This window comes from Lithobates pipiens, unplaced genomic scaffold, assembly GCF_037356315.1.
Source record: "Lithobates pipiens isolate NorthernLeopardFrog02 unplaced genomic scaffold, aLitPip1_a1.2 Scaffold_8, whole genome shotgun sequence".
Taxonomy (NCBI): Eukaryota; Metazoa; Chordata; class Amphibia; order Anura; family Ranidae; genus Lithobates; species Lithobates pipiens.
In genome coordinates this window covers 491,581,308-491,593,858 of record NW_027507903.1, presented here as the reverse complement: position 1 = coordinate 491,593,858, position 12,551 = coordinate 491,581,308, and the positions used below count along the sequence as shown (strand labels likewise).

The 12,551-nt window shown below is 40.9% G+C and overlaps 1 protein-coding gene across 1 annotated transcript in view; it reads right to left on the bottom strand.

The window, feature by feature from the left end:
• The window catches only part of ITPR2 (inositol 1,4,5-trisphosphate receptor type 2), a 482,081-nt gene that overhangs the window by 270,334 nt on the left and 199,196 nt on the right, over positions 1 to 12,551 (bottom strand). Inside the window, exons 14-19 of the mRNA XM_077469087.1 lie at positions 10,445 to 10,586; positions 8,556 to 8,717; positions 6,052 to 6,224; positions 3,194 to 3,313; positions 1,993 to 2,178; positions 897 to 1,148 (exon numbers count right to left, since the gene is read on the bottom strand). Coding sequence (XP_077325213.1) covers positions 897 to 1,148; positions 1,993 to 2,178; positions 3,194 to 3,313; positions 6,052 to 6,224; positions 8,556 to 8,717; positions 10,445 to 10,586 — 1,035 coding nt within the window. The remainder of the gene's footprint in view (positions 1 to 896; positions 1,149 to 1,992; positions 2,179 to 3,193; positions 3,314 to 6,051; positions 6,225 to 8,555; positions 8,718 to 10,444; positions 10,587 to 12,551) is intronic.

Below are 12,551 nucleotides of genomic sequence, written 5' to 3'. Positions count from 1 at the left end.
GGATAACGTCACCACACAGGTATTCAAGCCGCTGTCGGCGATCTCTCCTCTCCCATGAAGCCGGCCACTGGAGAGATCATGTGATTACAACCTCCCCCAAATTAGGCAAGTATAGGCTTCTTTTTACAGACTAGTTAGAATAGGATTTGGGGCGGGGGGATATTTAGGAATAGCCTATCCTGCCACTTTAACCCCTAAAACACTGAATGCCTAAGCCTAATACAAACCTTATCCATTAGCTAAGCCCCAACACGAATCAACCCCTAAACTGCTGCAACACTGAAGCTTTCTTTTAGCAGAAACCACATGATCAATACCAAGCCAATGGAGCACCTAGAGGATACCCAAGGTCTCACCTTATTTATAATAAATATTTTACAGCTTTACTATCTATTGCTACAGCCCAGCAGGGACTAAAGCTGGACATAGATGGATTTATTTATTTGTTTTTATAACAGCCAGCCCACTGATCAAAAAAACAAACAAACAAATGCATTCCCCCCATCCACACATCTGTGGTGGATGAAGGAATCCTCCCCATTGTGCTAAGGTATTCTGACAGAGGGATTTCTCCGCTGTCAGAATACACTGATATATTGTAAAGCACTGAGCAAACTGTTGGCGCTATATAAATCCTGTATTATAATAATAATATTATTATTATTATTATTATTATTAATAATAATAATAATAACAATAATCAGCGCTTAAGCTGATTAGGTGCAAGCACTGATCAAGCAAAAATCATAAGATTAGAATCGTTAGACTGACTCCTCTCGAACAGGGATGGCTATACATGGATTGAGATTTGGCTGGTATCTACTGAGCCAACCAAATTTCAATCCATCTATGACCAGCTCAAGTCTTATTTAAGGAGACTGAATTAGAACACTCACTCGTGGATGCTGATTCGTGTGGGAATTTCTGTCCATAGTCTGGCGTACTTCACAGGAACCACTGATTCTTGAGGATCACGGTCCACGTGAATGTGCAACATGAGACGGCAGAAGGAGGCACGCAGGTCGTAAGGGAGGCTTTCATCGGACATACAGCGGAGAATCAGATCTACAGAAAGCTGGGTGGAGATCTGGTTGATGGCAAGATACTGGCGGTCCAGACACATCCGTGCAAACAGGTTTAACTGATACCTTTACAAAAAAACAAAAACATAAAAGTCTTTTAATTTCTTTTTAGACTGTCTGGGAAAAGTTATTATTCCAGATAAGACTAAACTTTTGGACAATTGTTTCATATTTTATATCATGCAATAACAATAAGTAGAAGGTTGCTTGCAATTGTTGTTACTCCATTTGTAGCTGGATTTAACAAAATGGTAAAAGAATAGGGTGGGGGGTCTTCCACACCTTTCCTTTCTGCACATATAATGCCTTTTTAACATCTCCATCCTGGTCATTTGACAATTCATACCTTCATCCTTGTAACTCAAGTGATTAACATGTAACCATGAATTGGGCCAACATGGGATAGTATTATGTAATTAGAATGGGGCGACTTCAAAGACTTTCACATCTCCTATCCTGTTTTTGGTCAATCAACATCTACCTTGTCAATGGTGATAGGATTAGGGTGAGTTACCTGTGTAGCTATAAATACTGGTGTTCCTAATACCTACTAAACCTGAGGAATTATTATTATTATTGGAAATGTCTTCAACATTACAAAACAAATCCAGTAGAATGTGACTACTACCAGGTACTCTATGACAGGGATGAACAGAAACCTTTACAGTCAATGAGCAGTAAAGCACAACAGCTGTGCAGTGCTGTGCGGGAAGCAAAGCCTGAGCATGTAATAAGCAAATATCACTGCCTCCATATACATATAAAATTTAAAATTATACATTGAAACAAGTTTTTTCAACATTAATACCACAGAAAAGATATTAAATTCAAGCATATATATTATTCATGTGTTTCTGCAGAAAACGGAAAAGACTATACATTCCACCTACAGGTGTACCATGAAATTCACCTGTAGTAGTTTAAAACTTCCAGGTCAACTTTAGTTCCCTCCTTAGCTTCCTGTGCCAGGTGTCGGATGGCTTTGCCATGTGGCTCTTTATTGCTGTCAATCCAGTATAACCAAACTTCTTCTTCATCAAGGTCGTCTGCGAGGACAGAGCACTCCAGGGGATTGTCCATCTGCATAGAGACCAGTCTGGAAGCACGATAAGTCATGTACGTTACATGTCAATGTCATACTAAGGTATGCAATATGATCTAGCAATTCTTTTACAGCAGACCAATAAAGTGGTGTAGCAAGTGATCAAATTATATGACAGGCCAGTCCACTCAGTGCATTATGGCATGCAGACAGCATGCTAGATCTTTGACTTTGTATTTACATTTGGATTGTGTCTGTACTTGTAGGGCATGCACTTGGAAATATTTTCATAAAAAAATAGAAAATAAAAAAGTGTGCTACGGAATCTTGTGGTGCTTGCCATTAGGAAATTATGTTAGTTGCATCCAGTTTGCTACTGACAGATTCACTTAGATCGCTTTCACACTGACCTTTTGACCTGTACAAAATCATGGTAAAAATCGCGTGACTTTCCGCCTGAAAACTATACGCTCAGGTGTGAATGCAGCCTTAAGCATTCAGTTCTGTCCTCTGCATAAATATTCCGAAGGTAAAACATCACTCACAGACCAGAAATATTGCCTGGTATGCGATAATATTTGTGAAGATTTGAAAAGCTACAGGACTGTCTAGCCCCATCAATGTTCCCACAATCTGTTGTGGTATAAGTTGGCCTAGTGTTGTGAGTGTCCCAGTGCTGTGATTGGATACAGGCATGTCTGGCTTAGTGAATGTTATCACAAAATATCTCATTATAGTATGTGAAGTGGTGTGAGTGTACTAGGATTGGCTACATGATGGTCCAGGCCTTTGAAAGATATAAAAGGCCACACCCCCATACTGCTATCACCAAAAATCCTGTTACACAATATTATTATTATTATTCATGATTTATATAGCGCTGTTTACGCAGCGCTTTACAATGTATAGGGGGGACAACACAATTACAGTACAATATAAAATGTACAGGAGGGCCCTGCAATACAATATACAATATATTATAAAAGGCACTCAGAACCTGAAAATAAGGTCCTGGGACTGACATGAGCTCTCAGTGGCAGGGTCTGAATTATAGCGTTCAGGTACTTACTTGGTCTGAATAAGGATATCGGCATTTCCTGGGCTTAACATGAATTTACAGATCAGCTCCTGAGTTACGGGTATGGCGGTTGTGTTTGACACACACAGATCTGACAAATAATCAAGGAATCTAAAGAACAAGAACATGAGATCTTTACTAGGTCATACATTCTCAAGCAAATTGCACATTTAAATAGAACAGAAGAAAATGGCCTATTCACATAGGGTGCCACTGATTCCTATGGGAGATGGGCTGTCAGTAAAACACAGGTAAAATGGATTTGCCCATTATGAGGATGGTGGGACCCCTCATAATGGGCAAAGCAGGTGTGCAGACCTGGGAACTAAGCACAAGGATGGTGGGAACCCATGATTATGGGCACAGCAGGTGTATAGCCTCGGGAACTCAGCACACCATTGGTAGGAACCCCTCTTAGTGGGCAAAGCGAGTGCTCAGTCCCAGGAACTCAGTACAGTCATAATGGGAACCCCCATATCATGGGCACAGCAGGTGTGAGGGTCAAGGAACTTAGTACAGGGATGGCAGGAGCCCCTCAGAATGAGCACAGCAGGTGTGCAGACCTGAGCACACTGAATGTATGGATAGTGGGCAGAGCAGGTGTAGAGACTTGGAAACTCAGCACAGGAATGGTGTGAACTTCTCATAATGTGTACAGCAAGTGTTCGGTCCCTGGAATTCAGCACAGGGATGGTGGGAGCTCCTCATTATTGACACAGCAGGTGCTCAGAGCCCAAACTCAGCACAGGGATGCTGGGAATGCCTTAGAATGACCCAGGAAGACAGCACAAACATGTCAACAAGAGAGTGATAAACACGACTGTCCAGGTAACTCCCCAGCATTTACCATGCATTGAAATATATGTTTTGAGCAGACTGAGGTGCACAATTCAATGCATCACACAGCTCCCTTTTTTTTGTTCACTGACATATAAAACTTTATTTGAAGTGTACAAAAATATACTTCATTAATATCACTGTACAGCAGCATGATGCACAGTAATGTGCAATCCTGTACAGTGTGATGCAATAAAATGCAGAATGTTTGCAGTGCAGCGCCAAGCTGTGATGCCTAAGGCCGCGTACACACGCGCGGACTGTTCGCCCAACTTTGTCCGCTGAACAGTGTTTCAGCGGACAGTCCGCTCGTGTGTGGGCTTCAGCGGACAGTTTCAGCGGACAGTCTGACGAACAAAGTTTTTCGGAATTTCCGTAAAACTGTCCGCTGAAACTTGGTTTGAGCGGACAGTCCGCTCGTGTGTAGGCTTGTTCGTCAAACTAAGTTCCGCACATACTCAGAAAGGATTTACACGCCGAAGGTTGCATTGCAGTGTATAGGACGCCGTTTTCTAGTCCCGTCGTACGTGCCGTTCACGTCATCGCGCACGGTTTCAGCGGACTGTTCGTTCATCGTGTGTGGTCAAGTCCGTTCATGCTAATTTTGAGCGGACTGTTTGACAAACTGTTTGACGAACAAGGTTGGGCGAACAGTCCGCGCGTGTGTACGCGGCCTAAGGGCTTATACACACTGGGCTTTAAAAAAAATGCAGCTGTTACAGGTGTTTAGTGTTTTTTTTCCAGCCTGTAAAATCACCTCTATGCAAGCCTATTTGTCCAAGCACACATAGACGTTTTCAAGTGTATTAGAAAATCATTGTTTACAGGCTGAAAAAAACACCAAGGGTAGGTCCCAGAGTAGGGCATTTTGAGCATAAAAAAATAGACTAGGGAATGAGAGTAAATCTCCTAAATGGGAAATCAGACAGCAATAAAACTGTAAATCTTCTGACTCTATTCAAAACGAATTAATAAAAAGCTTTGGCTGCAGTTGGGCTTTTTTGTTCTGTATTATATCTCACTGGGTGTAGCAACTTAAAGAAGCCCTGTCAACAGACCATTCATTTCAACAAAAATGTACTCTGCATTGAACTTATTTTATGCATGCTGTTTACCTGTAAAAGCCTCTCTTGTGTAGTCATTGAAAGGCTGTCACACCACTGGGCACCGCCATCTTGGATGTGAAGTCAGCAACCCCAACAGACTCACAGATGTCACTTAAGTGACACTCTATAGCAGGGATATGCAATTAGCGGAACTCCAGCTGTTGCAGAACTACAAGTCCCATGAGGCATTGCAAGACGCTGACAGCCACAAGCATGACACCCAGAGGCAGAGGCATGATGGGACTTGTAGTTTTGCAACAGCTGGAGGTGCGCTAATTGCATATCCCTGCTCTATAATAGTCTCCCTCCCCTGACAGCTACAAAGAAAGGTTATGTAAGGAAGTGAACAGAGGGACAGAGGAGCTGGGCCAGCACAGAAATTAATTAGACACCCCCAGAAGAGGTGAGGGCTATGACGCAAAAGGAAGGAGGGGGTATGCTAGGGAATTAACACTTCCTGATAAAGCTAAATTTTCTATCAAGTTCAAAGGCACATTGTAAGTGAGTAAAAATTGTTTAGAGAAAAAATACACTGCAAGTAAGCAATTAAATATTAGATTTTCTCTGATATTTACCTACACATTTTTTAAGTTGGTGTCATGGTCTCTGAACGTTGTATGTGTAAATGTGGAAAACAAATTCAAATGTAATATTATTATATTAATTAATATTACAATGATTGATAAGAATATTTAACAAATATATTTAAAACACTTTATACAGTGGTTAGCTTTTCACAGAAACATGATGAATGCATTTCAGTGTATGCAGCAGTACGATTATCGGATTCTTCCCTGATTAGGCGCAGGAATAACCCTTTTCTCATTTACTTATGATGAATGCATTATTTTGTGATTTTTTTAATACTCATTGAACCATAAGACATTGAGGCGGTCTTGCACTGACCTCGGCTCTCGGTTCCGTCTCAATAAATTCACGAAGGTCTCAATCTCCTTGGCAGTGATGTGTTTCTCCAGCAGTTTGCGGTTGTTGTGTAAGAGAGCGGTGATAGTGTCTTCTGCCAGGATGTCATATCCAATCTGTGACTGCATGATGCAGAAATGCTTGGCGATATATTCCTGGGAATAGAAGAATGTCAATTGTGAATATAGATGGTAGGACCAGGAACGGATGTCATGCTGTTGCCGCCCTCATTACTAAATGCTCTATTTCCACTCCTTGTGACTTTATCCCATCCTAAACCATTACACTGCAAGCCCTCGGGGCTCTGATATCAATCCTAACATGTGAAAAGCTACTTGCATAGACAGGGGACACAGAGTTTGAAGAATCACATGATTGAGCAATAAACAAACTCTTTCATAAAAACATTTAATTTTTTTTAACCCTTTCCTGCAAGCCCCAGTGTCTATTTAAAGGGTTCTGAATGCCGGAAGGAGGGGGATCAGAAAGGATCAGCGATCATGTGACCACTGTGGTGACATGATTGGGATCCGGTCGCGTTGGCTATCGCTACTGGGGACCAAAAGCTGTCTTTGCCAGCTTGGTCTCTATGCTCGGAGCACCCACTGAAGATGTTCTCAGCACAAAAACAGGTTCTGCCCAGTGACGCATGTAAGCAGCATGTTGGCGTTAAAACCCACCGTTCTGCAATAAAGACCGGTCGCTGTTCCACTCTCGCCTTGTACAGGGTGACTGGTCTTGTCTCCACCCCCTTCTGTAGGCAACCTATAGTGGGTGGTGCCTTCTGGTCTCCTCCCACAGATTTTCCCTTAGCACAGGATATGTGAAGCAGAGTGGTGATGTCACTGCTACTTTTACAAGGTAACATGGGGTTGCAAAGGTATTTAGTGCACACAAAGTGGATCTATATTGTTTGTGGCTATTGAGAAATACATATAAATGTAGTAAATTAAGTAATTGAGTCGTTCAGCTTAAAAAAAATTCTAGTAATTAACATGAAGAAAGCATGCAGATCAATACATTCTGAGTAAAGTCACAGCTTCTGATTTGCATACTTGTTTCAGGTGCTCTAGGTGGTTTAGAAAATTCTGGATCACCATGACAGCAAGGAAATTATCATTTTAAAAGGGGTCAGCAACAGGAGTTTTTGTACCTTATTCCTTGGTCCTGCAATAAAGGTTGATCTTCCTTGCTCCCTCCCTAGAATGTGGGTGGGTGCTCAACATTATTTTATACAATGCAGGACCAACATTTGTTCTGTAATCCCAGCCAAAGAGTCTTACACACACCAAACACAGCCAGTTAAAAGCAAAATGTTGGCACTCCAGCTAAGATCCAGCATTTTATCAATCCACTAATAAAAGCAGCATTGCTTCAGATAAACAAATACTTTCACAGGCAACAAAAAACAAAGCTAAACCCGAGAACAAAAATAAAATATATTGCACTGTACCAGTCTTTAGATGTAGTGTCAGTATTCGTTTTTTTATTAGGCTAAGAACATCCTGGACCAAACCCGCATGAGCTATCCTGCTGGGAAGCAGTCAAAGCCAACAGCCTTTGATGGCAGAGGCATTCCTCGCTCCTCAGGTGCATGCAAGGCATATCTGAAAACCAGCTTGGGTGCAACCATGGCTCCCTTCATAGACAGAGTAAAGGAGTGAGCATTACACTCTTAAGTAGAGGGTTTTTGTTCACAGTATTAATAAATAAAGTAAAAAAATCTTGGAAAATGAGAAGTAATGCAGCCAACAGATCTAAGGACTGGTAAGCTACAATATATTCAATTTTTAGCTTAGGGTTTAATGCATATAACACTTACGTCTCTTTTAAATGCTTGATCCTGTAGGCAGTGAAGTGAAGAGCCAAAAGAGGTGGCCAACTTGGGCATTTCAGCAGAAGGGGGTGGGGGGTAAAAAAAAGGGCCAGGCTGAAGGGTAGGCAGAAGAGGTCATTTGGGCAGGAGGAAGGTGCAAAAAAGAGCAGAAAGTGTATGCTGCTGAAGTGGTTTACAACTCATGAAAAGGGGAATTGGCTTTTTCACCTTGGGTGCTAAAGGACTTTATCCCATCTTTGTATTTATGTGCAACATGTAAATTTTGATCCAAGTGCTGGAAAGTAGCTGGAGTATCATATTTTTGTTTCTAACCGTACTCTAAACAGGGAGGGGCTGTAGTATAGCAGAAGAGGAAGAGAAAGTGGAGGAAAAAGAGGAAAAGGAGGAAGAAGAGGAGGAATGGAAAAAAGAGGAGGAGAAGGAGGAGGAGGAAGAGGAGTGGTTTCCTGTATTCACAGCAATGGCACCACCATGTTTCATTCCGAGCAGTTTTCTTTCATATATGGTAACCACCTGCATTACACTTTAGTTTCAGAATGCTCACACTTAAAGATCCAGTCACACTTTTGGTTTTGCATGTTTAAAAAAGCATATAAAAATCAGCCTTGATACCGCTAATACAACCAATTTCCATAGCAGTAACACTAACCTGGTTCTTCCGATAGTCTTGTTGAGAGTGCCTCAGGACGCGGTAGCAAAGTCGCAGAATGTACTTGTAAGGGGCATATCTCTGGTCACCCAGATCTTCAAGACGCAGCATGGAACCCTCACCTGCTTTGTCTTTAAATGGTGCCTTCAAGATGCCAAAGATCTGAGGGATCACATTAGGGGGAAAAATAAATTGTTGTCATTCCCTGGATAAAACTACGACGACACTATTTTCTTCCAAAATATTCATGTAACTGTCTTTCACACTTTCTAACTCACTAACTGTCTAGGGAATGAATGAAAGGAATTAACAAAATGTCTATTCTTCAGAAGTCATAGGAAGCTTTTCAGGAAAACTAAGGATTCAATTTGAGTCTTCTTAGCATAGGGAATTAAAGTGGGTGTCCCTATGCCATAAAATGCATCATAGATGGCCGAAAGCAGGCATTAAAGTTGCTAATGAAAGATCTCTGACATTTTTTCTGCATTATGCTAAGAACATGCTTTTCATGTACAATCGGATATCCCCAATGGACATCTCCTGATGTCGCATAATGTCCCGACATTTATGTCTCTGTCTGCTGTTAGGATATATCACTTTTTTCATGCTTACTTTCTTTTGGTCATGTGAGGGTCACTCTTTTATTTCAAGAGTAATTCAATTGTTAACAACTGTAGAAGCCTTTTCATAATTTAGTATTAATAAACATGGCCTAATTTAATCTACAACCAGCTATGGTTTTCAAAAAACTAGCTGAAAATGTTATACTTGGCTTCCTATGGGAATGTTCTTTGCATTGTAGGCGTACATAGCAGAAATGTCATTAACTGTTCATGTGATTGGCTCCTTGCTACTCATGTGACTATTGTAGGTAGACACATTGGGATTGGTTTTCTAAAGGCAAATAGACTGTGCACTTTTCAAAGTGCAGTTGCTCCAGAGCTTAGTAATTAATGATGTAAAGATTCACTTTGCGAAGAGTACCCAATCATGTAAAGGTAAATAAAAAAAATCAGCATGTTTGCTTGCACATGATTGGATGATGAAGATCATTTACTAAGCTCTGGAGTAACTGCACTTTGCAAAGTGCTCAGTTTATTTGCCTTTAGTAAAGCAACACTAATGCCCCCATTTAGCACTCAGGAAATAAGTCAGTGTAATCCACATGTGAGTTCCAATACAATGGCTGCAGGTAGATTTGTGTACAGTAATGAAGTCTTAGAACTTACTTGCAAAGTATGTAACAGACTGGGGGAGATTATTTTGACTGGGCATACGTGGAGTTACACTTTAAACTTCCAAATGACTGTTCTTTAGTCTAACTAAAGTGGAACTCCGGGACTAAAAATAAAGACAACACTGGAACCTAAAAGCAGATGTCAGATATTCTGAGATGAATGTTCAAGGTTTTCAGTGTACCAAAGGGTGTAGAAAGGTGCCACAGGAAGTGGCACGTTGGTAGCCATGCAGGAAAATCAAGTTTTGGGTCAGCTGACATATAAATATGTCCCAATCTGATCATTATTAGCCAGATATACATGTAACCCTATGTTAGCCACAAATGCATTAAATGTGCTTTTTTTTCCCTTTATCTATTAAATTGGAATTTCTAGTTGTATCAACCAATTTTGGCATCCTCCCATATGTGATATGACATACAAAACACAAAAATCTTGAAAACAAAATATTTCCATCTCTCTGATTGTTTACTCTTTGCTTTGACCTAAAAAATGATTGATTGATCTTGACTAGAAAAAATACCAGTGTGTACATTTTTTCTCCTGTGATTTATTTGAAACACATGCGCTTTACTACGCTTCACGTCTGTTTGAAATATACATCAAATGCAGGTCTTTCTTCCAATTTCTGATGCAGCTCCAGTTGCTCACCTGAGCTAAAATATTCTGCTCTCTCATTAACTTTTGCCTTTCCCGGTTGGGTTTGGTGACAACTACATCCAGTACTTCCTGTCCGTTGTTTGGGACTCCAGCAACAAAAAATATCAGATCTTCCAAAAGTTTGGTTACAAACCTAAGCAGAGAGAAAAAAAGGAATCACACGCAACAAATGGCAGATCATCTTCCGAAAACAAACTACCTATTTAATGTATACCCGCTCTATGAATTGTGTAAAATGAAACAGAATGAATTCAGTTTATTTTGATTCCGTTTCAAAAATGGGTGTTTGTACTGTTTAATAGGACAACATAGAATTGTTGTGCTCACTGTAAAATATCTGTCTTGAAGTCAATGGAAGGACACAGGAAGTCTTCACCTTTGGGTTATACCGCCTACAGGAGGATTGGACACTGGCAAACTAAAAACTGCAGGCCACCCCAGAATAAACCCTCCCACTATCAGTATGCCTCAATTTTGTAACAAAGTAGTACCAACAGCATAGTCAAAAAACTGAGGGGATGAACCTGTGTCTCTCAAAGGACTCCAAGATAAGGATTTTACGGTACAATAATCCTTATTTTTTTCTCCTCTATTGAGGGACACAGGAAGTCTTCACCTTCATGACATCCAAAAGCAGTTAAGTGGTGGGTGACACATTAAAAAATGACCAATAGGTCCAACGTAAACATAGGAAAAAGCCTGTGAACTGCAGCGAACACCAGATGAAGCAACATCTTCCACCTGGTAGCAAAAACATGTGAGAACAGAAGACTTGCATAGGGAACCAACTCCTAAAGCCAGAAGGTAAAAAAAAACACACATAACCAGTGAAATATTTCTTGACAGGAAAAGCAAAAAAAATCTATCTACAAGACCATAAACTTCTAAGCTGGTCTACCTGATCCATTCAAAATGGTGAAACGAGAACTGAATCAACCTTTAGGGTCCATCCAAGATGACCAAAGGAGTCGGTCGGTAAAGAGATAGAGAATCAGCCTGAACTGTCAGTCAGGGAAAAAAAGCTCCACTCTGAGAACTGTGACCCAGGCCATTAAGAAAAAGATCAAAACTCCCCTATGTCATAAGAAGTTTGTAGGCCCCAGCTGACCTGATCTCAGTACAGGCCCAAAAAAAAAAAAGTTTGCCCTAACAGAAAAGCTGAAAAAAAAACATCCATTTCTCCAAGAACACTATCAGAACACCGAGGCATGCTGGAAGCAGGAGAGGCTAGTCTGAGCTGGTCTACAGCTTTTTGTTTGCCAGTGTCCAATCCTATAATATACTGTGTGTGTATATAATATATATATACACACACACACACAGTATCTCACAAAAGTGAGTACACCCCTCAAATATTTTATTCTATCTTTTCATGTGACAACACTGAAGAAATGACAGAAAGTAGTGCGTGTGCAGCATGTATAACAGTGTAAATTTACTGTCCCCTCAAAATAACTCAACACACAGCCATTGATGTCTAAACTGCTGGCAACAAAAGTGATTACACCCCTAAGTGAAAATGTCCAAATTGGACCTCCCCGGTGTCATGTGACTCATTAGTGTTACAAGGTCTCAGGTGTGAATAGGGAGCAGGTGTGTTAAATTTGGTGTTATCACTCTCACTCTCTCATACTGGTCACTGAAAGTTTAACATAGCACCTTACAGCAAAGAACTCTCTGAGGATCTGAAAAAAAAAATTATTGTTCTACATAAAGATGGCCTAGGCTATAAGAAGATTGCCAAGACCCTGAAACTGAGCTGCAGCACGGTGGCCAAGACCATACAGCGGTTTAACAGGACACGTTCATCTCAGAACAGGCCTCGCCATGGTCGACCAAAGAAGTTGAGTGCACGTGCTCACCATCATATCCAGAGTTTGTCTTTGGGAAATAGACGTATGAGTGCTGCCAGCATTGCTTAAGAGGTTGAAGGGGTGGAGGGGATCAGCCTGTCAGTGTTCAGACCATACGCCACACACTGCATCAAATTACTAAGGCACACCTGTGCAATAATCAAGCTGTCTAATCAGCATCTTGATATGCCACACCTGTGAGGTGGATGGATTATCTTGGCAAAGGAGAAGTGCTCACTAACACA